Here is a 25,419-nt window from a genome sequence, read left to right as displayed (position 1 = left end):
GATACATTTAGATATTGAAACGCACAATATGTATAAATAACAAAAAGAATTATTCATAAGTATGGCAGACAGTTCCCCCTATTCAACAACAAGCAACTTGACTGTATTAACATTTGATAATTCCCGCTGGAAGCGATTGAAATAATGAACACTCCATCAATCATAAATCACAAGCGCACCAAGTCCGTACAAGAAGATTCTTTGGGTCAACTTGCACAAGGAATATAGCATAAAGTAGACACGGGCATTTGGGAAAATGAAAGTAAAATTCTAGAGCAACATCGTTACAAAGTCATCATGCACTGACTTCTTGTGACACACTGACTAAAACGGTGTATATCAATGGGAATAAATATATGCTTATCCGGTCTTAAGTTAACGCTTAAGACCGGCTCAGGAGAATGGACGCGACTAATCTCCGAGTCGTAGCTTAGGTTTGAGACCGTCCAAGCCTATATTTATTCTCTTAAATTAATAAAAGCCAATTCCATAGACTTGGGTTGAGGAATAACTGAGTGTCCAACACCTCAATCAAGTCATCCTACCACAGGAATAACTAGGCCTACTGATATGCCAAGATCGCCCTTCTCTTAAATACTACTATAGGAAACGGAGATATCCACGCCCATATATTTATGATATTATCAGTGTATACAGCGACCATTCCCATTGCATCCTGTCCGAAAACTGTGAAAAGACTTTTATCATCAGAAGTAATAGGGTTGTTATCGTTGCAGACTTGAACCGCGAGTTCAATATACCATAGGCATTTTTCACACAAGCCACATAACATCAGGTGGATTATTCACATCCGTTTGAAAACCAGCAGATAAAATTCGTACTTATTTCTAAATATTACCTACATTGCACCTTTGAAATACTGAGCTGCAGTAATTATTATTGGATAGTTTCCACGGAAAAGCTAAACATCCACCATCAAATTCTATTGCCGTCTGCTGTCACAATTATGTAAACTGATTGTGGGATGTAGAAACGTATGGTCAGTGGATTGTAAAACAGATGAAAAGATGATTGCTTTTCCCCTCATATTCCGTTCAGGAAAACCGCAAAAACGTTAGGTTCCGGTAAATGTCGGGAGAGAACGTATTCCTTCTTTGGTGGCAAGCAAATCTAAAGCACAAATAACCAGAGCTGCTGCTATTTTATGTTTGAGAGAATATTGTATTTTTAAATGCAAATGAAGGAAATTAGTGTTATTTTCTGCCTGTAGCCTTTAAAATTTCACGAGATTTTTTTCGGTCATGTGAAACAGTGTCACAAAACAGAGGCTATCCAAGGCGCGATTGCATCTGAGAACTCACAATTCATTTTTATAGTCAGAGAACAATTTGCCTGTACTGATCCTCTTTGTAATCAATCCAGACACTCTCAATGATACAATAATGTTCAGACAGTAATTTGCACAGCAGATGTTTTGATATTTTTAATCGTCTTAGAACCCACTGATCTCAGTATAGAGCTCTCTTTTGCAACACCTTCAGTGTACATTTTGTCAGCAAAGCCAGCAGGTAGCTTAACTATGGTCGGCGCAGCGCTACAAAGAGTGAAATAGTCCTTACAAAACGCTGAAATATACTTTCTTTATTGATGTTGAATTGAATGTTCTGCAAACGTTTGCTTTTCAGTGTAAACTCACTGCTAGACGAAATATCCGTAACAACTTGGTAGGAGCATTCAGAACACCGTTCGCAAAAAAAGAGGCCTCTTTGGCTGAATTTTGCAAAAAAATGGTTGCCCCTACTCTCGGTACAAGTGTTGTTCGAGTGTCGATGAATATTGAGCGATAAATTTAAAATACCTCTGGTATAAATTTACAACCCAAGTCCACACGAACACGGGCCTGTAAGAGTCCGTTCTCTGCATTAGCAACCTCGTTCCTGGGAATCAATAGGTGTCCCCACAGCTACCTGCCTATATTTCTTCCTGCGGACGAGGTTCGAACGCAGAGACGTTAACAGCCTTTGGTGTGGGGGTTGAAGCAAATTCAAAACCGGTTGCAACGTCATACTCATTCAAAATGACGTTAGGGGCAAAAGAAATCAAAATCCTTACTTTTAATCCAGACATCTTTGCTTTTATTTGCTGATGTTGTTTTTTCAGGGCTTTGATAAATGTGCGATTATTCTTTCCTACTTAATGAAGAAAAAATATGGCAACTGTAATTAAAGCAACCAGGACGTTGACTACTATTTTTATTAAACTGATACTCCAATAACCCTTGGCCAAAACGTCTGTCAGTAATATGGACTTTTCGGTGTTATGCTCAAATAACACAAATACCCGTTTCAGTTCCATGCTTCGTTAACCTAAGAGCATTAGGCAAGATAACATTTTTCATTTTGTGGAAAAAAGGCATCACTTTGTTATTTTGCCATGTTATCAAGCAGCATGACAAGACCTAAGCTTCAATCAAAGGAGTATACTTTTATGGTTCTAAAAGCTGCATTAATGTCGAGGTCTGAATCAATTTCATTTGACGAAATGTGCATCTGCATTTACAGAGTTTATATTTGTCACTATAAAAATATCATAATTAGTTACTCGAGGACTCCTTATAATAAAATCTGAGATGTTATCATTTTTGATAGGCATTCTGTCTCTTCATATTTGGTCTGCTGGTAACTGGACCAAGCGCCTCTACCGTTTCTTCGATGACATGCAGTCCAACACAAAAAAGAAGTCCCAGCGAGTCAAATCTTCCCTTCGTCTTCGACCTGGTGGTTTGCTATCCACCCATGGCAGAAACCCTCCGTCTGATGCTGGTCAGCATGTCAACGATGGCTTCGAGATATCACCGCAAGACGACTGCAAGACTTCCAACTCTACATCGCTGTCAGATGATCCCACAGGGCCTCGTGCGGGTGAGGTTGACGACACGGTTGTTAGGGTCGCTACCGGCGACTCCCCCACGAGTCCCGACGAGGTAGAACCGCCGTCTTTCATGAAAGTCCGCAGAGTTAGCTTCAACGCTGATGTGGATCCTCAAACCGTTGTACAATGGAAGAAGACCTCGCTCCCTAGCAGGATTCCAGAGGTTGATGAAGGGTTAGTAGAATTAAGCGAGATCAAGGAAGACCGAGGACATGAAGACCAGTCGGCAGATGTTAGAAACTGGAAAAGAGGTCAGAGTTGAAAATTTAAACTGTATTTTTATCAGCAGGCTAGTGCACGAGTACTGATGTATTTGTGTCGTATCTAATATATCCCCTGGAGACTTAGTCCAATTTAGTTCGGCGAATTTTGTTACCGGAGTAACCTTTTTTACGAAACCTTTTAAACTTTTGACTGATGGATAGAAAAAGGTCTTTTTTGTGTCAAGAAGTTTTATTTTCATACAATAATTAATTTGATATTTAGAGTGAGGATAACGCGGCCATTCCTGAAGTGGAAACGTCAGGTGAAGAAATATCAAAAAGGGAACATGCTGTACGTAAGGAAAATGACTTGGTGAAACAAACCAGTCTGACTTCAATTGGACAAGTCTCCAAAGATAGCCTCAGACCACAGGTCCTACTTGATATGAATACCAAGAACAAGATACAAGTAAGTGGGAAAGGAAATTATGGAAATGTGGGTAGGGCCTATCGTCTGTGTTTTTCGAGTAATATCCCATGCATTTCTTCGGCCCCGAATAGTTCTCAGTGTTGTGTGTCTCCGTTTGTTTAGCAATCCCTAAATTGTAAATCTTATTCGAAAAGAACACTTTTACGAAGCAAAATACAAATGTGGGAGACGAGCGTTAATTGGAATGAAGGCATTTGCCGTGAATTTCATAGAAATTCCAAGTATGTCTTTAGTCAGTATATGTACTTAAATCGAGTCATAGTTTGCTTGCCGCTTTTAGGTACACATTCAAGGTCCTTACGGAACACCAAGCACCAGCGTCTTTGAGTCTGAGCACGCCGTGTTGATCGGGGCTGGTATCGATGTCACTCCGTTTGCTTCCATCATGCAGTCTATCATCTGCAGACATCGGAGTATTGTTACGACTTGCCCTAACTGTCAACATACCTGCGTGGAGGAGGAGCCAGAGAAACGGGCTCTTAGGGTCAAGAAGGTAGGAGCACAAGTCGGCCATCTTGAATCGAAAGTGAGGAGACCCGCACTTTTTATGACTGTTGTGTGGGAACGAAACTTATTACTATTTTATGTGCAGCACTAGGTAATTCCAGCTTATTGGAAAAGATTATGGCCCTATGAAAATTAGTCTTTATTAGAAAAACTCTAATCATCCCCCCAAAATCAGGTACTTTCCCATTCTATAGTGTTCAATGGATAAAATTGATTTAGTAAGCACGATTCAATAGCCGTCTCCTGATTAAAGCCTGAAAAGGGCGGTACAGAAATAAAAGCAGACAGAGACAACGGGTGGACTGGTCTGTACCCAATACTCAGAAATGGCAAAATATACCGGCAAAGGAGCAAGGAACTGACAGAAAATCAGCCTGCAATTTGATGACTTACTTACCAAATCGAACAGCTGAATCGACAATCATGTAGAATGAATGCACGTTCTTGTTAGTGGCCTTAATCAGTGGACTGAGGTACTTATTGTGGTGGTATAGCAGGCATACCACATCGTTAGCAAATGCTTTTGATTACACTAAGGAGTATTTTGTTTTGCATCATTTCTAACGCAAGTTACTTGTTGCAGGTGGATTTTATTTGGTTGAATCGAAACCACACGGCCTTTGAGTGGTTCGTAGACATGCTGTTGAATCTGGAGCAGGGGCAGAGTCAGTACTCGTTGGATCGGTTCTTGGATATCCATCTATTCATGACAGGCATCCAGCGCTTTGACATGAAGAATTTTGGCCTCCAGATGGGGCTAGACTTGGTCCATGAGCAGGAAAACAGGGACTTGTTGACTGGACTACGAACTAAGCTGCAGGCAGGAAGACCAGACTGGAATAAGGTGAAAAAATCAACAAAATTGGAACAAAATGGGTATCAATTACTATCTTTCCGAACAAAAGACGCAAAAATGAAGTGTTTGTGTTTTTCTTTCAAGACTAAAATGGTGCCTTCGAAACGAAATGAAAATTTGTTATTACCTTGTTATTTGCCACTGTACGTACTTCCTTGCAGGGGTTTTGCATGTGCATGCACTTGCACACATTTTTTGTGCTGGTTTTGCACTTTTATAACTTTATATCGACTTGCTTTGGAATGTTTTGGCTGGGGTGAGGTAATTCAGGCTTAATTGCGTTGGGTTGAAAATAAAGTAGGATGTAATATTTGTGTGTGTAATATTCCCATATGAAATAAAAATTCACGAGTTATATCACAGACTTTGAACAAAAGTGACCAGAATTAAATACCCTTTTTAAGTCGATTTACAGTTTAAGTTGTCTTTATTCTTGCAGGGGAAAAACCTTCGTTAACCATTATAGATGTCGTAGTAAATGATTGAGTTGAAAGTGGACATAAATCGGAGTATGTTTTGTTGTTTTATTGCAGCTCTTCAAGAAGATTAAGGACGAGGATAAGGGAAGAGTGTCGGTGTTCTTCTGCGGTTCGCTGGCCTTGGGAAACGTCATCAATAAACAATGCCAGAAGTTCGGCTTCATATTTCATAAAGATAACTTTTAGAGCTTACAGTGTATTTATTTTCCAAGAAATTAAGGTAACCTAACTTCTTCTCACTGTCTCCTCTATACAGGTTTCTCAAGGTTTTCGAACTACAGCGCCTTTGGCAATTTTGAGAAATCCTTTCGGTTTCATTACCGAAAAGACTTAAATAGTAAATAGTAATAATTATCAGGCTCATTTTAGCGCTACCTTTGAATATGCTTGATTTTGGGTGGGCCCTGCACGTGACAAAATGTTTCCTAGACGTTTGTTGGCCAGAAGTGGCCATAATGTATACTCTTTTGGGCACGACTTTGTTATACAATTGATGCCCTTACGCTTCTCTTAACTTAAAAGTAGATGTAAGGTAAAAGGTCCAGGCAGTCCCGTTCAGGCGACATAGCGCCACCATGCGACCGCGGACAAACGTTGTCTGCCTGCCTCGTGCCGTTGGACATGTCGCCCTGAACTAACAAGACAGCCACAAACAGCTGATCCGAATCCTGTATTGCGTACCTTCTACATATGCATAGGCTGTCCACCTCATTTAAGATGGCTCCACTTGGCTTAACTTATTTCCAGTCACTACGATTCAGTAATAAGTATCGATCCAGTCAATCTTACATGCAAAAGCGTGAGGCTCCAGTTGATATTCACGTCGCCGTCCGTCTGTCGCCGCTCTCCCTTTCTTTTTCCCGCCTTGATTCGGTTTTAAATCCTCCTTAAGTGGCGGACGGACCGCCACCCCTGGACGATCGGCCGCCCCACCACATGAAAAACAACAGAAGGCAAATTTGTGTAGTTTATGTAATCCCTTCGAAAAGCGTAAAAAGTCCTCACAATGTAGCCTTATCCCTCAGAAAGACGAGAAAAGTTAAAATCTTTGTACAAGTTTTACCTCCTTCAAAAACAAGCTTTAACTTCCGAAAATTTGGTTCTGGGTCCGTCGTTGCTTTGTCACTTCGCTTTGTTACACAACACCTTTAAAGCCGACAGGACAACGTTTAGAAAAGTGTTTGGTTTCCACTGCCTGTGGAAGCAATCTAGTGTTACAGCTAAGATACCGTGGTTAAATCAATTCCATGGGGATTTTGCGGTATGCAAAATGAATTTTTAAGATCGACGCATGATAAGATATAGCTTTTACAATTTTGAGTTCTTCAGTTCATATTTCATTCCGTTTACAAAAGTAGTGATGTTTTATACAAAGTGGTTATTTTTCCTGTTTATCTAAAGTCAGCTTAAGACAGCTTACCTGTTTATTGTATATTAGCATTGCATCAGCCTTTCACTATAATGTAGCCTCAGTAGTTTTTGTCAGGTTGGCTACATTACGGTGAAGATGCCAAGGAAAAAGTTGATGGTCTGAGACCTGTACTTATAAAAGTGTTAAGCTTAAAATTAGGCTATATAGATCAAGACAACACAATCATTTTGTTTTGAGGACATTGAACTTCTATCGAACTTCATTGATTGATAGTGTTTTAAAGAAAGCAAACCAGTGGATTTCACATCATTCTATTTTTGGTTCATCGATTAATTCAGAATGCCTGTCTAATGAAAAATGTAACAAAGCCTTTTGTAATAGTACAGCATTGTGAATTTTGACTATGATTGCATTCTTACTGGGGTAATGAAATCACAGCAGCTGTCAGCGGGCTGATTTCAAACGATCGGTTTATTTTCGAGCTCGTAGTTGGCAAACTAAATTATGAAAGGCCAGTCTTAAGCCCCAAAATGCAGTAGTTCCAATTCAATAATTTTTCCAAATAACGCCATACCTTTGCAAATGACACAACGATTCTTTGGACACTGAGTGGTGGGGTGATTTCCCGCGAAACAGTATTCGAGGAAAGCTAAGTGTGACATTACGCAAAACTCGTAACCTTCTACTTCTCTGCTGGTTTGAGTTATGAGCGCATACTGTGGTTTTTGACAGCAAATCTTGGTATCTTCTTAAGGGACCCTAAAACGAAGTTTAACCTATTAGGGATTGCCCAGGAGAAAGAACAAGTCATTGTTGGTTGATATTGCTCTTTTCATACTGGAGCAGACGCAGCAGTTCGGATTACCAAAACTGCAGCGGTTTTTCGCAAACTTACTGCGTTATTTCGCAAACGTTTTGCGTTATTGCACAAATGTATTGCATTATTTTGCAATATTATTGCGTTATTTCGCAATAAAATGTATATTTGCACTAACGGGCTTCGTTACGTAAACATAGCGATACGCGATAGTTGATAAACTTTTACCAAACAAAAACTCTCGCAACCTGTCGAGCCTGTAGGCCTACCTCGGGGTACATTAAACCTCTTGCAAAGATTTTGGATAATAGAGATAAAATTCCGCAGACTAGAGGGAGTGGCTTGTCAAAACTTTTTTCTCCTACCTATTACAGAAATTAATCAAGTTATTAAACATTATGTTTCAAGTTTGATTAACCCAATTTGAATTGAAACATTGCATTCTTTTTTTACTTGTGAAAATTGCTAGGATTCTCGGGGTGGCGTCCCGCCCCTGCAGCTTAATAGCATCTGCAAATCAACAACTACTGAAAACGATCCAAATTAAGTTAAGATTATAGTGCGGCTGATTTTTATTATCAAATAGAAATAACAAATCGGATTTTATCGTGAAGTCATTCCAAGCCAACTCGGGGGAGGGGGAGATACCCCTAACGAGGCAAGAATAAATTTGTCTTTTAAATTTTACAAGAGAAAGGTTACGTATTTGTGCAAGGTCATTTGCTTTTCTTCTCAAAGGGAGGAAAAACTCAGATATTAACCTTTCCATTCAGAAAAACTCTATAATTACATAATAAATTCCCCCTCCCAAAAATATGCCCCCTGTTCTGGATGCACCTTTACCTAAGCTGTTTGGCCTCATGGGCAACCATGCACCCTATCCACTGAAAGCTGGTGCTACCCCATAAAATGCTGGTGCCCGCCTTTGTACCCCCAACTGGTAAACTCCTAGCTACACCACTGCGCTATTGACGTCTGATAGGGTGCATGGTTCCATGTTTCCAGCCTGCTGAGGTAAACGTGGATCTAAAACATGGAAGAATATTCTTACGGAAAGGGGAACTGGGACATTCTTGTGTATTTTAAAAGGTCTCTCTGAGTGGTGTGGCTTTTCACAGACTTTGGGAAGAAAGGGAAATGAACTTGCACAAAGACATTGAAAATCAAAGTAATTATAGCCTCTTTGGGGCATTGCCCCCTTCCCCATGGGCTTTTGCTGACTGAATGATAAGCAATGAACATTTGATTGGTTGTTTCAGTCTAATGATAAATGTCAGTTCTATTATAAACTAAGTAAATTTAGATACCATTTTAGCGGTGTTGGGCTTGAACGGGAGATCTAATTACAAAGGTAGGTGGGTACAGCCCCCACCCACGAGAATCATGCCTGGAATGTCATTGCAAATTTTAGAATTCAAGAATATATGGAATTTTTCAATCTAGATAAAGGAAATACAATTAGGATTGTATTCCGTTATTTTGTTTATGAAAATAAAGTGTTATCAAGGGAATACGACGTGATGGGTTTCCGGGATAAATGGTAGAATAAATGTTTCGACAACCCACTTCCTCTGTGGAATTTCACTTTTATTACTCAAAATCTTTGTGAGTGGTGTGACGTACACCAAAACACAAGCTTGCCACGCCGCATGGGGTTTAAGCTGGGAAAAGCCGTGTGCTAATACGTGGGTATGATTGCAAAAAGTTGTGCGATCTTGTCGTTAGATGGGTTCTCAGATGCAGATAGGTTTCTGCCTTTTTCGTCCTAACTTATCAATGAGGGCTTGTGAAATTGGATCAAGTAATTCAGGAACACGTAGGCAAAGCACTTTACACCGTAGTCCATGTTGCACTAGCCCAGCAGGAAAGTGTGCAGCTAGCTCCTTATGGTACAGATTGTGTTGCACCCTGACGGCCTTTCTTGGATCCATAATATCAAATCGGTTCGCGAAATTTGCCTCCTACGTCACGGAATTTCAATGGTAAAAACTGGAAAGAGGGCTTCAATTTTGGGATGGCAAACACAACTAATTCAACACTTCAATCAGTTTTGCTTTTAATTCACATTTCAATTGGAATTATGGAATAAAATGAGTTTTGGACAAATTTTAATTTCCCTGTTCCTTCAAAGTTTCCCGTTCGCCACATGACAAATTTTGCATTCATTTATTCACCATGGTAAGCCATGGGGTAAGAGAAAATATTGGCATATCATTTTACTGCTCAACTCTCTCTAGATATATCGAATGAGGAAAGGTTGGGAATACTTGTTACAGGGGCAAGTTGCTACCTCGCTCTTTTTCTTATAGTCACAGTTCCCAAATACCTGTGTGTATCCGGTGCCACCGGGACCACTCCATTGCAATGTCGTTTGGGAAAAAAATCGCGACTGGGCCTCCTTGTAGCATTCACTAAATAAAAATAACAGCCAATGTCCTGGTTTCTTTAATTGCAATTGCCAGATATTTACTTCATTAAGTAGGAAACGTAATAGTACATTTATCTAAGCCCTGAGAAAACAACATCAGCAAATAAAATCAAAGATGTCTGGATTGCGAGTAAGGCTCTTTTTAAGTTTTTTGTCAAGCTGCATTTACTTTTGAATTTGCCCCAATCGCCACATCAAAAGCTGGAAACGTCTCTGCGTTCTTTCACTGATAACAGATTTGAAATCGAACCTCGTCCGTGGTTTCTTGTAACGAAAGGATGCAAACATGAGACTGCAGAGGAAAACCGTGTACCAACTTTTGAAAAATGGTTATCAGTGTTCATAGGAAGATAAAAGGGGATTTTGCTAAGATGAAACATTACTAATTTCTTTTTCAGAGATAATGCTAGAAAAAATACATTAAGGGTACCCATCATTCTAGAATTGCATTACCAATAATTACTGCTGTGTGATCGTTTCGCTTTCGGAAGATTACAAAAACAATGCCCCTCCCCCAAAAAATACAAAAACAAAACAAAACGTATCAAATTTTTAAAGCCCACAAGCAGAAAATGGCATTCATTTACTTCATTAAATTTTAAAATTAAATTTTCTCCCAAACATAAAGTAGCAGCAGCTCTGGTTATTTGTGCTTTAGATTTGTTTGCCACCAAAAAAGGAATACGTTTTCTCGCCATTTACAGGAACCTAACGTTTTCGCTGTTTTCCTGAACGGAATATGGTGGTAAGAGCAATCATCTTTTCATCCGTTTTACAATCCACTAACCATACGTTTCTACATCCCACAATCAGTTTAATTGTAACAGCAGACGGCAATAGAATTTGATGGTCGATGTTTAGGTTTTCTGTGGGAACTATCCAATAATAATTACTGCAGCTTAGTATTCCAAAGGTGCAAATGTAGGTAATATTTAGAAATAAGTACGAATTTTATCTGCTGGTTTTCAAACGGGTGTAACTAATCCACCTGATGTTATGTGGGTTGTGTGAAAAATGCCCATGGTATATTGAACTTGCGGTTGAAGTCTGCAATGATAACAACCCTATTACTTCTGATGATCAAAGTCTTTTCACAGTTTTCGGATAGGATGCAATGGGAATGGTCGCTGTATAAACTGATAATATCGTAAATTTATGGGCGTGGATATCTCCGTATCCACAAGGCAGTAGTAATTGACTCTTTCCTTAATTTAAATATAGTTAAAACGAGTGTTAAGAGCATCTTGAAGTTAAGTCACATATTTACGGGTGGATCAAATCTTTTTAGACTTTTCAAAGCGTTTTATCCATGCTATATTGACAAAACAGACGAGTGCTACTTCGTGAAAACGAAAATCGTTTTTTTATGCATCAGTCTACGATTTGCGCGCACACACTTAAGTGCTCCTTCGTGAAACCGAAATTGAAGTAGCACGCAAGGGAAGTTGAGTGTTACTTCGGGGTGTTGGTGACGAAATGTAGGCTTGGCCGGTCTCAAACGTAAGTTACGGGTCGGACATTAGTCGCGTCCATTCGCCTGAGCCGGTTAAGCTAAGCACATATTTATTCCCATTGATATATACCGTTTTAGTCAGTGTCTCAGAAGAAGTCAATGCATGATGACTTTGTAACGATTTTGTTCTTTTACTTTAATTTTACTTTCATTTTCCCGAATACCCCTGTCTACTTTATGCTATATTCCTTGTGCAAGTTGTCCAAAAGAATCTTCTTTTACGGACTTGGTGCACTTGTGATTTATGATGTGATTTATTTGTGATGATTGATGGAGTGTTCATTATTATAAGCACTTCCAGCGGGAGGTTAATACACAGTCAAGTTGTGCGTTGTTGAATAAGGGGACTGTCTGCCGTTCTTATGAAGAATTGTGTTTTTTATTCATGTTGTGCGTTTCAATATATATATGTATTTTTATTAAGCAATTCTTTCTTATAAATGATTGTGCAGGTGTGAGATGTAATAAAGATGAAAAGGGTTTACCCCTAGAGGAAATTTGAGAGTAAAAATCCAGAGACAAAACATGATGTCACATCCTAACGAATTTTGTATTGTTATTGCAACTGGCAAGAATTTACCACGTACAGGTTATAAATAGACATAGCCTAAAATAAATCAGTGGCTTACTCTTTTAATAATGAACGCAAGAGACTACGATGTACAACGTTTTTCTTAGAGGTTTAACCCTGAATGGAATAGATTAAATAGTTACGCTTATTTTGTTTCGAAATAGTAATTGATATTCACAAAGTAGAATATAAGACTAAAAATCAATCTTCATACCAAATATGTAATCCGCTCTGCGAAAAAGGGTATTAAGGGACGCTGTGCTATGTCCTGCTATGGGTTTTATATGTGGACAGGGATTATTTTTAACTTCTTAGTTTTAAGCTTCTATCGTATCAGTACTTTCACAATTCAGACAAGAAACCTAACTGTTGCCATGGGTGTCAAGAGACTTTCTTCTTGGCTGGTATGTTTTTCCATTTTCCGTGTTTCTGTTAATGTTTATGATATGATTATGCAAAAATCAGTGTATCCCCAGATTGCAAAATCAACAGGGTTCAAACCTACACCAAAGTAAAGCTTATAATGCAACCAAATCGAACGTGGCTGTAACTCATTTTGAAAAACAAAGTCCAATTACACCCATTTTTCTTGAGCCGGTCACATATAAGAGATTTGACATGGAATACATCGAATGGGAATACAAAGAAGTTTCGAACACCTACTTGAGGTTTATATGAATAAAAAAAAGGCTTATAGCAGGTACTGTACATTAAGTTTAAACTTTTAAATATGAAAGAATAATAAATAATTTAAATAGCTCAAATAAATTAATAGTTTAAATAGTTAGAATGATTTCAATAGAACCCCCTGTTCACTGGGCCCATGAAACATTCCAAATACCATCTTAGCTCCCTGGGGAGTATACATCACAATGCTGCCATTATCGGCGCAAAACAGCTAAATCAACTGCAATAACCATCTATGCCCTCACAGGTACCCAATGACTCTTTACATTTACCCCATGACTCCTCACAGGTACCCAATTACTCCTGGGTGGAGAAAGGCAATGGGTGACATGACGAAGGGCACATGCATCATGATCCCAGGCTGCATTCAAACTCGCAACCTGCTCTACCCATGGACTACGTATCCAAAGCTCTTAACCACAAGGCCACGGCACTCTACGATAATGATATCGATTATATGCATTGGTGCTTCGTGTTCTTGGGAAGACTAACTCACCAGTAGGCGTAGGCGTCGGTGTCGGTGTCAGTGTTGGTATGGGTGTCGGTGGGAGTGACTCTGTCGTTAAAGATTCCCATACCAACACTGACACCGACAGTGTTGGTATGGGTGTCGATGGGAGTGAGTCTGTCGTTAAAGATTCCCTGCACCTTCTTCTGACTTCACTAAAACTGCAGTAGTAGTTCTGATCACACTGCTCTGAAATATACCAATCAACACAGAAAGTTGTTCTTTGTCTGATTTTAATTACCTGCCTTTACAAACCATGAAAGAAAGCCTTGTTAAGGGGACTATAAAGCATTTACCCTGACTTAAGACATGAACAAACATCGTCGTCAGAGAGCACAAAGTACAAAGCCAATGTACCAGCTTACAGACTGTGCATGTTATTAAACCACCAATGCAGATTTCTGTGAAAAAAATGTGCGAAGGTCTACCGTGCTTAGAATTAAACCAACCGGTGATTCAAATCTACTAAATAACGAATCATCATCATATAGATATTGGAATCGTTTGTCCTGATGGTAAGCTCTGTTCTCCTACAAATGGAACAGTTTTCCAGACTAAAAGTAGACACAGAACAAAATTTCGTTAAAACGGTATAGGTTTTCCCGTTTAATTTCGTACTACAATGCTCTGAAAGTCAATATTTGTGGGCGAGAGACCAATCTTTGACAAAAAATAGTCTTTGTTGTAAGCAAAATTAAATGAAAGAAAGGCGTAATTAACAAGAAAAACCTATATGAATATTAATATTTATTGATAGTGTATTACGCTTGAGTACTGCACTTTCCTATGTCTATGGAAATGTAGTCAAACAATGTGGAAAGACGACGTTTCCTTTAGGTTTCTGGTGTTTCGGTTGCCAGGAGTAATCTGTTTAATAGCAGCGTACTGCGAGTGAAATCAAGTCCACATTGTGGGGAATTTTTGAGGTAATCTGCAACGAAATGTGGGTGTTTTTAATACACAAGAAGTCTACACGCCTCCTGGAAGCTTCCCTTCGAGAAATGTCGGAGTTTACTCTCCTTTAACAAAATTCCCTTCACAGCCTCGTTTCAAGTCGTGTTTTCCCAGCATGTGGTGTAAAATATCTGTGGTGGTTTGGACGATAACAATCAAGCTTATTTAACTCCCCTAATTTCAATTACATTGTAATGAAACTGTACTGCGTCCTAATGAAAACACGGAGAAGACGAATTCAATTGCAATCCAAAAGAGCAAATCGACATTTACCTCAATTGCTTAAAAGGATCACATTCTTTTTTTCAAACCGTTTGAACGGTGTGTCGTTCACGTCTAGTCTATAGTTTCAGCTTTTGGAAGTTAAATGCAGCATTTGAGGAGTTTACTGTTGATTCTACAGTTTAGTATGAAACGTTGAGATTCAAAAACAGAATTGGGTAATAATTATAAGGTATAGGAAGGAATAGGTAAACGGTACTATAGGTAAAGCAGAGACTACAAATTTGGGTAAGAGTAACCTCGATTCCATATATTAATTATGGTGAGCATTGCAAAAGACGTCGAGTGTACGGGTTGCACAGGTTCTGACATACTCTTCCATTAAGTAAGCTTAATTTGAACAGAGGTATGAGCAATTAGAAACTTTTGTCCGGATTGAATGACGTCACCTACAAGTTATGTTGCTACCATCAACCTCGTTATCAGTCATGGTCTGGGTGAGATTAAATAATAGGTGCAGGAGGTACTGTGCCTACGGGCTGTATAGGCTCTAATATCCCGTACAGGCACCGGTGCTGCATACAAATGCTCCGACGCCTGAGGCCTATACGGAATATCGGTGCCTTGGACCTGTAGTGAATTCCTGAACAGCTTTAGCGCTGCAGTCCTGCCCTGGCTTTTTTTAGAGGTTGGTTAATCCCCCTTTTTGTTCAGACCTGCGGCTTTTATAATTGAATTCAATGGACAGGGTAAGGCTCTTCATTCCAGCAAAGTAGTATAAAAGCTTAGTGCATGCAGAATGCACCACACTACTAACAGTAACATCTAATATGAACATGCATGCTCATACATACATGTAAATTTATCCATATTTGCCCATGCTTTCTGGTGTGATATGTACGTCAAACTATTGGCTGGACAGAGTGCTACCTATCAACACCTGGAGTATGCAGCCTGCGAACGTACCGGCGGAGCATGGGCTCTTAAATTGCAAGGGAGACGGCTGGCTTGCAGGACACTGTAGCATCTCCATGTCTGGAGGATCGTTGATGTCATATCACCCCCATAACATCCTTCATCTACTGATTGCCTTACACAAGTACATGCTTTCCACATTTCATATGTAGCTCTTCTCATCTAAGCCTTGTCCAATTTCTTTTGCATGTATGCATGTATAGTTATCTCCTTTTTATTTGGTTTCCTACCACATATCCTACAGTACACGCCTCCTTTTACAGAGTCATTTCTCAGTTCTTGGGTTTTCAGACTTGTGCTTTCTTTTCTTCTTATCCGTCATGGTTCTCAAAGTTCAAGCCTGATGTCTTCATTGTGAGGAAGATTTCTTCGTGACTCAGCTACTGTATTGAAGTTGGCGCAAAGGGCACAATAGTGCCAAAGGTGCCATTAATCTCACAACAACAACAACAATGCACCACACACACACACACACTCCTTCGCTGTGCAGCCGAGCTTCCACAAGTCACTGGTCCACTACTTCATCTAGCAGCCATTTGTCTTAGTTCAACTTGTGTGCAGATGCGGGGATAGAATCTGATTAGGCAGTGTTTTCTCCTTACGGTGACTGTTCCCGCGGAAGGACACATTTCCTTAGCATTCATTATTGTATATATTAAATCTTCACTATTTCGTCGAGTCAAAAAGCGGCCGGAGAAGACCGAGACTCAAGTTTTTCCTTTAGGGGTAATTATTTCTATCTTTATTTAATTAAATTAGAGACCAAACCCCTAAAGACCTACCAAACATTTAATCTTGTCCCATATAGATAATACTAAGGGTGATTTGGCTGACATCTGCCAACCTTCTTCCATTTTTCCATCTGTCTGGCTCCCTGACCAAAACTTCGCTGACGTCTTTTGATAAAATTTGAGGTCTGGCATAACCAATGGATCGTGACGCAACATGTCATGGGTCACTAGGAAAGCCCCGAGTGGCACTCCTATGTACTTTAGATGTACATGAAGCCTGTTAATGTCGGCGGTCACTGAAAACATGCAAGAAACTCCATAAAGTGCGTATGAAGGAGTAACATTCTCTTGCATGTGGGCAATAAGCATAAGAAAATGTCTCATTTGCGTTGACAAGGACGGGACGAGTTCGGAGTGTGTTTCGGAAACTGGAGGAACCCCCCCTTTGGTCACGTGGACACTGAGTTATACTGGAACCTTGATTCCGCAAGGGTAGTTAGAATCATCGGGCCTGGTATCCAGACAAAGTTAGTGGTAGGCCTCGACATTCTAAAGTCAGGAAAGAGCAATATTCTGACCATTTTTCTGAATTCTGCTGGCCTACTTATGAGTAAGTAGAGGGCCTCTACATTCCAAAGTGAGGACTTCGTGTGGCTGCTGGTAAACGTTGATGGCTCGCAGTAGACATAAACACGTGACTGTGTATTGATGATTGAAATGTGATAGGGTGCATGGTTGCCTATGAGGCCAAACAGCTTAGGTAAAGGTGCATCCAAAACAAAGGGCATATTTTTCGGGAGGGGTAATTTATTATGTAATTATAAAGTTTTTCTGAATGGAAAGGTTAATATCTGAGTTTTTCCTCCTTTGAGAAGAAAGGCAAATGACCTTGCACAAATACGTAACCTTTCTCTTGTCATATTCCAAAGACAAATTTATTCTTGCCTCCTTAGGGGTATCTCCCCTCCCCCGAGTTGGCTTGGAATGACTTCACGATAAAATCCAATTTGTTATTTCTATTTAATAATACAAATCAGCCGCACTATAACCTAACTTAATTTGGATCATTTTCAGTAGTTGTTGGTTTGCAGATGCTATTAAGCTGCAGGGGCGGGACCCCACCCCGAGAATCATAGCAATTTTCACAAGTAAAAGAAAGAATGCAATGTTTTAATTCAAATTAGGTTAATCGAACGTGAAACATAATGTTTAATAACTTGATTGCTTTCTGTAATACGTAGGAGAAAAAGGTTTTGACAAGCCACTCCCTCTAGTCTGTGGAATTTTATCTTTATTACCCAAAATCTTCGCGAGGGGTTTAATGTACCCCGAGGTAGGCCCACAGGCTCGACAGGTTGCGAGAGTTTTAGTTTGGTACAAGTTTATCAACTATCGCGTATCGCTATGTTTACGTAACGAAGCCCGTTAGTGCAAATATACATTTTATTGCGACATAACGCAATAATATTGCAAAATAATGCAATACATTTGTGCAATAACGCAAAACGTTTGCGTAATAACGCAGTAAATTCGCGAAAAACCGCAGCAGTTTTGGCAATCCGAACTGCTGCGTCTGCTCCAGTATGAAAAGAGCAATATCAACCAACAATGACTTGTTCTTTCTCCTGGGCAATCCCTAATAGGTTAAACTTCGTTTTAGGGTCCCTTAGGAAGATACCAAGATTTGCTGTCAAAAACCACAGTATGCGCTCATAACTCAAACCAGCAGAGAAGTAGAAGGTTACGAGTTTTGCGTAATGTCACACTTAGCTTTCCTCGAATACTGTTTCGCGGGAAATCACCCCACCACTCAGTGTCCAAAGAATCGGTGTGTCATTTGCAAAGGTATGGCGTTATTTGGAAAAATTATTGAATTGGAACTACTGCATTTTGGGGCTTAAAACTAGCCTTTCATAATTTAGTTTGCCAACTACGAAGTCGAAAATAAACCGATCGTTGAAATCAGCCAGCTGACAGCTGCTGTGATTTCATTACCCCAGTAAGAATGCAATCATAGTCAAAATTTACAATGCTGTACTATTACAAAAGGCTTTGTTACATTTTTCATAAGACAGGCATTCTGAATTCATCGATGAACCAAAAATAGAATGATGTGAAATCCACTGGTTTGCTTTCTTTAAAACACTATCAATCAATGAAGTTCGATAGAAGTTCAATGTCCTCAAAACAAAATGGTTGCGTTGTCTTGATCTACATATCCTAATTTTAAGCTTAACACTTTTATAAGTACAAGTCTAAGACCATCAGCTTTTTCCTTGGCATCTTCACCATAATGTAGCCAGCCTGACAAAAACTACTGAGGCTACATTATAGTGAAAGGCTGATGCAATACTAATATACAATAAACAGGTAAGCTGTCTTAAGCTGACTTTAGATAAACAAGAAAAATAACCACTTTGCATAAAACATCACTACTTTTGTATACGGAATGAAATATGAACTGAAGAACTCAAAATTGTAAAAGCTATATCTCATCATGCGTCGATCTTAAAAATGAACTTTGCATACCGCAAAATCCCCATGGAATTGATTTAACCACTCTATCTTAGCTGTAATACTAGCTTGCTTCCACAGGCAATGGAAACCAAACACTTTTCTAAACCTTGTCCTGTTGGCTTTAAAGGTGTTGTGCAACAAAGCAAAGTGACAAAGCAATGACGGACCCAGAACCAAATTTTCGGAAGATAAAGCTTGTTTTTGAAGGAGGTAAAACTTGTACAAAGATTTTAATTGTACTTGATTTTAACATTTCTCATCTTTCTGAGGGATAAGGCTACATTGTGAGGACTTTTTCACGCTCTTCTAAGGGATTACATAAACTACACAAATTTGCCTTGTGTTGTTTTTCATGTGGTGGGGCTGCCGATCGCTCAGGGGTGGCGGTCTGTCCGCCACTTAAGGAGGATTTAAAACCGAATCAAGGCGGGAAAAAGAAAGGGAGGGCGGCGACAGACGGACGGTGACGTGAATATCAACTGGAGCCTCACGCTTTTGCATGTAAGATTGACCGGCTCGATACTTATTACTGAATCGTAGTGACTGGAAATAAGTTAAGCCAAGTGGAGCCATCTTAAATGAGGTGGACAGCCTATGCATATGTAGAAGGTACGCAATACAGGATTCGGATCAGCTGTTTGTGGCTGTCTTGTTAGTTCAGGGTGACATGTCCAACGGCACGAGGCAGGCAGACAACGTTTGCCCGCGGTCGCATGGTGGCGCTATGTCGCCTGAACGGGACTGCCTGGACCTTTACCTTACATCTACTTTTAAGTTAAGAGAAGTGTAAGGGCATCAATTGTGTAACAAAGTCGTGCCCAAAAGAGTATACAATATGGCCACTTCTGGCCAACAAACGTCTAGGAAACATTTTGTCACGTGCAGGGCCCACCCAAAAGCATGCATATTCAAAGGTAGCATTAAAATGAGCGTGATAATTATTAATATTTACTACTGAAGTCTTTTCGGTAATGAAACCGAAAGGATTTCTCAAAATTGCCAAAGGCGCTGTGGTTACATGTTTTTGTGTTGGAAGGAAAACCCCAGAGGAATATTCTAGGACAGCCCAGGCAATCAGGTAGGAACTGAAAACCCAATGGAAAAATCCCTAGCCTACTGCAGCCTTGCTACAAACTTTCACAAACAGAGCGTGTTGAGCCACGTGTATTGGTAATTTTTAACAGTTTTTTCTATCCAAAACTGACATACCACAAGGTTCAAGATTCAGCTCGATCAAGTAGTTACAAGCCTGAAAAATCTAATCCATGCATCTGTAACAAGTGAGTGGAAGACAAAAAATATGAAATATCTCCCCCGTACCCCATCGGCCAACGCCTTTGACCCCATCAGCACAAAGCTTTTCAGTGTTCTGTAACTAGGTTACCTTAATTTCTTGGAAAATAAATACACTGTGAGCTCTAAAAGTTCTCTTTATGAAATATGAAGCCGAACTTCTGGCATTGTTTATTGATGACGTTTCCCAAGGCCAGCGAACCGCAGAAGAACACCGACACTCTTCCTTTATCCTCGTCCTTAATCTTCTTGAAGAGCTGCAATAAAACAACAAAACATACTCAGATTTATGTCCACCTTCAACTCAATCATTTACTACGACATCTAAAATGGTTAACGAAGGTTTTTCCCCTGCAAGAATAAAGACAACTTAAACTGTAAATCGACTTAAAAAGGGTATTTAATTCTGGTCACTTTTGTTCAAAGTCTGTGATATAACTCGTGAATTTTTATTTCATATGGGAATATTACACACACAAATATTACATCCTACTTTATTTTCAACCCAACGCAATTAAGCCTGAATTACTTCATCCCAGCCAAAACATTCCCAAGCAAGTCGATATAAAGTTATAAAAGTGCAAAACCAGCAAAACAAAATGTGTGAATGTGCATGTACATGCAAATCCCCTGCAAGGAAGTACGTACAGTGGCAAATAACAAGGTAATAACAAATTTTCATTTCGTTTCGAAGGCACCATTTTAGTCTTGAAAGAAAAACACAAACACTTCATTTTTGCGTCTTTCGTTTCGGAAAGATACTAATTGATACCCTTTTTGTTCCAATTTTGTTGATTTTTTCACCTTATTCCAGTCTGGTTTTCCTGCCTGCAGCTTAGTTCGTAGTCCAGTCAACAAGTCCCTGTTTTCCTGCTCATGGACCAAGTCTAGCGCCATCTGGAGGCCAAAATTCTTCATGTCAAAGCGCTGTATGCCTGTCATGGATAGAGGGATATCCAAGAACCGATCCAACGAGTACTGACTCTGCCCCTGCTCCAGATTCAACAGCATGTCTACGAACCACTCAAAGGCCGTGTGGTTTCGATTCAACCAAATAAAATCCACCTGCAACAAGTAACTTGCGTTAGAAATGATGCAAAACAAAATACTCCTTAGTGTAATCAAAAGCATTTGCTAACGATGTGGTATGCATGCTATACCACCACAATAAGTACCTCGGTCCACTGATTTAGGCCACTAACAAGAACGTGCATTCATCCTACATGATTGTCGATTCAGCTGTTCGATTTGGTAAGTAAGTCATCAAATTGCAGGCTGATTTTCTGTCAGTTCCTCGCTCCTTTGCCGGTATATTTTACCTTTTCTGAGTATTGGGTACAGACCAGTCCACCCGTTGTCTCTGCCTGCTTTTATTTCTGTACCGCCCTTTTCAGGCTTTAATCAGGAGACGGCTATTTTGATTCGTGCTTACTAAATCAATTTTATCCATTGAACACTATAGAATGGGAAAGTACCTGAATTTTGGGGGGGGTGATTAGAGTTTTTCTAATAAAGATTAATTTTCATAGGGCCATAATCTTTTCCAATAAGCTGGAATTACCTAGTGCTGCACATAAAATAGTAATAAGTTTCGTTCCCACACAAGAGTCATAAAAAGTGCGGGTCTCCTCACTTTCGATTCAAGATGGCCGACTTGTGCTCCTACCTTCTTGACCCTAAGAGCCCGTTTCTCTCGCTCCTCCTCTACCCAGGTATGTTGACAGTTAGGGCAAGTCGTGACAATACTCCGATGTCTGCACATGATAGACTGCATGATGGAAGCAAACGGAGTGACACCGATACCAGCCCCGATCAACACGGCATGTCCAGACTCAAAGACGCTGGTGCTTGGTGTCCCGTAGGGGCCTTGAATGTGGACCTAAAAGCGGCAAGCAAACTATGACTTGATTTAAGTACATATACTGACTAAAGACATACTTGGAATTTCTATGAAATTCACGGCAAATGCCCTCATTCCAATTAACGCTCGTCTCCCACATTTGTATTTTGCTCCGTAAAAGTGTTCTTTTCGAATAAGATTTGCAATTTAGGGATTGCTAAACAAACGGAAACACACACCACTGAGAACTATTCGGGGCCGAAGAAATGCGTGGGATATTACTCGAAAAACACAGACGATAGGCCCTACCCACATTTCCATAATTTCCTTTCCCACTTACTTGTATCTTGTTCTTGGTATTCATATCGAGTAGGACCTGTGGTCTGAGGCTATCTTTGGAGACTTGTCCAATTGAAGTCAGACTGGTTTGTTTCACCAAGTCATTTTTTCCTTACGTACAGCATGTTCCCTTTTTGATATTTCTTCACCTGACGTTTCCACTTCAGGAATGGCCGCGTTATCCTCACTCTAAATATCAAATTAATTATTGTATGAAAATAAAACCTATTGACACAAAAAAGACCTTTTTCTATCCATCAGTCAAAAGTTTAAAAGGTTTCGTAAAAAGCTTACTCCGGTAACAAAATTCGCCGAACTAAATTGGACTAAGTCTCCAGGGGATATATTATATACGACACAAATACATCAGTACTCGTGCACTAGCCTGCTGATAAAAATACACTTTAAATTTTCAACTCTGACCTCTTTTCCAGTTTCTTCAGCTACTTTTCTAACATCTGCCGACTGGTCTTCATGTCCTCGGTCTTCCTTGATCTCGCTTAATTCTACTAACCCCTCATCAACCTCTGGAATCCTGCTTGGGAGCGAGGCCTTCTTCCATTGTACAACGGTTTGAGGATCCACATCAGCGTTGAAGCTAACTCTGCGGACTTTCATGAAAGACGGCGGTTCTACCTCGTCGGGACTCGTTGGGGGAGTCGTCGGTAGCGACCCTAACAACCGTGTCGTCAACCTCACCCGCACGAGGCCCTTTGGGATCATCTGACAGTTATGTAGAGTTGGAAGTCTTGCAGTCGTCTTGCGGTGATATCTCGAAGCCATCGTTGACATGCTGACCGGCATCAGACGGAGGGTTTCTGCCATGGGTGTATAGCGAACCACCAGGTCGAAGACGAAGGGAAGATTTGACTCGCTGGGACTTCTTTTTTGTGGTGGACTGCATGTCATCGAAGAAACGGTAGAGGCGCTTGGTACAGTTACCAGCAGACCGAATATGAAGAGACAGAATGCCTATCAAAATGATTACATCTCAGATTTTATTATAAGGAGTCCTCGAGTAACTAATTATGATATTTTTATAGTGACAAATATAAACTCTGTAAATACAGATGCACATTTCGTCAAATAAAATTGATTCGGACCTCGTCATTAATGCAGCTTTTAGAACCATAAAAGTATACTCCTTTGATTGAAGCTAAGGTCTTGTCATGCTGCATGATAACATGGCAAAATAACAAAGTGATGCCTTTTTTCCACAAAATGAAAAATGTTATCTTGCCTAATGCTCTTAGGTTAACGAAGCATGGAACTGAAACGGGTATTTGTGTTATTTGACCATAACACCGAAAAGTCCATATTACTGGCAGACGTTTTGGCCAAGTGCTATTGGAGTTTCAGTTTAATAAAAATAGTAGTCAACGTCCTGGTTGCTTTAATTACAGTTGTCATATTTTTTTCTTCATTAAGTAGGAAAGAATAATCGCACATTTATCAAAGCCCTGAAAAAACAACATCAGCAAATAAAAGCAAAGATGTCTGGATTAAAAGTAAGAATTTTGATTTCTTTTGCCCCTGACGTCATTTTGAATGAGTATGACGTTGCAACCGGTTTTGAATTTGCCTCAACCCCCAAACCGAAGGCTGTTAACGGCTCTGCGTTCGAACCTCGTCCGCAGGATGAAATATAGGCAGGTAGCTGTGGGGACACCTATTGATTCCCAGGAACGAGGTTGCTAATGCAGAGAACGGACTCTTACAGGCCCGTGTTCGTGTGGACTTGGGTTGTAAATTTATACCAGAGGTATTTTAAATTAGCTGAAAAACTTTCAAGTTTATCGCTCAATATTCATCGACACTCGGACAACACTTGTACCGAGAGTAGGGGCAACCATTTTTTCGCAAAATTCAGCCAAAGAGGCCTCATTTTTTGCGAACGGTGTTATGAATGCTCCTACCAAGTTGTTATGGATATTTCGTCTGGCAGTGAGTTTACACTGAAAAGCAAACGTTTGCAGAACATTCAATTCAACATCAATAAAGAAAGTATATTTCAGCGTTTTGTAAGGACTATTTCACTCTTTGTAGCGCTGCGCCGACCATAGTTAAGCTACCTGCTGGCTTTGCTGGCAAAATTTACACTGAAGGTGTTTTGCAAAAGAGAGCTCTATATTGAAATCAGTAGGTTCTAAGACGATTAAAAATATCAAAACATCTGCTGTGCAAATTACTGTCTGAACATTATTGTATCATTGAGAGTGTCTGGATTGATTACAAAGAGGATCAGTACAGGCAAATTGTTCTCTGACTATAAAAATGAATTGTGAGTTCTCAGATGCAATCGCGCCTTGGATAGCCTCTGTTTTGTGACACTGTTTCACATGACCGAAAAAAATCTCGTGAAATTTTAAAAGGCCACAAGCAGAAAATGACACTAATTTCCTTCATTTGCATTTAAAAATACAATATTCTCTCAAACATAAAATAGCAGCAGCTCTGGTTATTTGTGCTTTAGATTTGCTTGCCACCAAAGAAGGAATACGTTCTCTCCCGACATTTACCGGAGCCTAACGTTTTCGCGGTTTTCCTGAACGGAATATGACGGGAAAAGCAATCATCTTTTCATCTGTTTTACAATCCACTGACCATACGTTTCTACATCCCACAATCAGTTTACATAGTTGTGACAGCAGACGGCAATAGAATTTGATGGTGGATGTTTAGGTTTTCCGTGACACTATCCAATAATAATTACTGCAGCTCAGTATTTCAAAGGTGCAATGTAGGTAATATTTAGAAATAAGTACGAATTTTATCTGCTGGTTTTCAAACGGATGTAAATAATCCACCTGATGTTATGTGGCTTGTGTGAAAAATGCCTCGCGATCTATTGAACTTGCGGTTGAAGACTGCAATGGTAATAACCGTATTACTTCTGATGATCAAAGTCTTTTCACAGTTTTCGGATAGGATGCAATGGGAATGGTCGCTGTATACACTGATAAGATCGTAAATTTATGGGCGTGGATATCTCCGTTTCCTATAGTAGTTTTTAAGAGAAGGACGATCCTGTCATATCAGTTGGCCTAGTTATTCCTGTGGTAGGATGACTTGATTGAGGTGTTGGACACTCAGTTATTCCTCAACCTAAGTCTATGGAATTGGCTTTTATTAATTTAAGAGAATAAATATAGGCTTGGACGGTCTCAAACCTAAGCTACGACTCGGAGATTAGTCGCGTCCATTCTCCTGAGTTGGTCTTAAGCG

At 39.8% G+C, this 25,419-nt stretch overlaps 3 protein-coding genes across 3 annotated transcripts; 1 reads left to right on the top strand and 2 right to left on the bottom strand.

The window, feature by feature from the left end:
- The first annotated feature begins 3,970 nt into the window (after positions 1-3,970).
- Positions 3,971-5,613, top strand: LOC147798332 (NADPH oxidase 5-like). Its single transcript, XM_087139966.1, has 3 exons — positions 3,971-4,078; positions 4,676-4,936; positions 5,482-5,613. Exons 1-3 carry the CDS (start codon positions 3,971-3,973, stop codon positions 5,611-5,613), a joined length of 501 nt encoding a protein of 166 aa, XP_086996092.1.
- Positions 5,614-20,140: 14,527 nt separating this feature from the next.
- On the bottom strand, positions 20,141-22,219 carry LOC147798331 (NADPH oxidase 5-like). The gene is made up of 4 exons (XM_087139965.1): positions 22,196-22,219; positions 21,682-21,894; positions 20,820-21,080; positions 20,141-20,272 (listed from the first exon to the last, which is right to left on the bottom strand). Exons 1-4 carry the CDS (start codon positions 22,217-22,219, stop codon positions 20,141-20,143), a joined length of 630 nt encoding a protein of 209 aa, XP_086996091.1.
- On the bottom strand, positions 21,686-23,512 carry LOC147798330 (uncharacterized). Its single transcript, XM_087140518.1, has 3 exons — positions 22,618-23,512; positions 22,196-22,383; positions 21,686-21,894 (listed from the first exon to the last, which is right to left on the bottom strand). Exons 1-2 carry the CDS (start codon positions 23,101-23,103, stop codon positions 22,288-22,290), a joined length of 582 nt encoding a protein of 193 aa, XP_086996644.1. The 5' UTR covers positions 23,104-23,512; the 3' UTR covers positions 21,686-21,894; positions 22,196-22,287.
- Between the last annotated feature and the right edge of the window lie 1,907 nt (positions 23,513-25,419).

This window comes from Acanthaster planci, linkage group LG08, assembly GCF_054643075.1.
Source record: "Acanthaster planci isolate LZ-2023a linkage group LG08, COTS_SCS, whole genome shotgun sequence".
NCBI lineage: Eukaryota > Metazoa > Echinodermata > Asteroidea > Valvatida > Acanthasteridae > Acanthaster > Acanthaster planci.
This window is presented reverse-complemented; position numbering and strand designations above follow the sequence as displayed.

Bases quoted from the DNA above. Each gene is read 5' to 3' on its own strand.
- LOC147798332 (XM_087139966.1), top strand. From the start codon at position 3,971: ATGCAGTCTATCATCTGCAGACATCGGAGTATTGTTACGACTTGCCCT. The intron at 4,079-4,675 runs GTAGGAGCACAA...TACTTGTTGCAG, and splicing joins GGGCTCTTAGGGTCAAGAAG to GTGGATTTTATTTGGTTGAA. The intron at 4,937-5,481 runs GTGAAAAAATCA...GTTTTATTGCAG, and splicing joins GAAGACCAGACTGGAATAAG to CTCTTCAAGAAGATTAAGGA.
- LOC147798331 (XM_087139965.1), bottom strand. From the start codon at position 22,219: ATGAATACCAAGAACAAGATACAA. The intron at 21,081-21,681 runs GTAGGAGCACAA...TACTTGTTGCAG, and splicing joins GGGCTCTTAGGGTCAAGAAG to GTGGATTTTATTTGGTTGAA. The intron at 20,273-20,819 runs GTGAAAAAATCA...GTTTTATTGCAG, and splicing joins GAAAACCAGACTGGAATAAG to CTCTTCAAGAAGATTAAGGA.
- LOC147798330 (XM_087140518.1), bottom strand. From the start codon at position 23,103: ATGACATGCAGTCCACCACAAAAAAGAAGTCCCAGCGAGTCAAATCTT. The intron at 22,384-22,617 runs GTCAGAGTTGAA...TTTGATATTTAG, and splicing joins CTGAAGAAACTGGAAAAGAG to AGTGAGGATAACGCGGCCAT.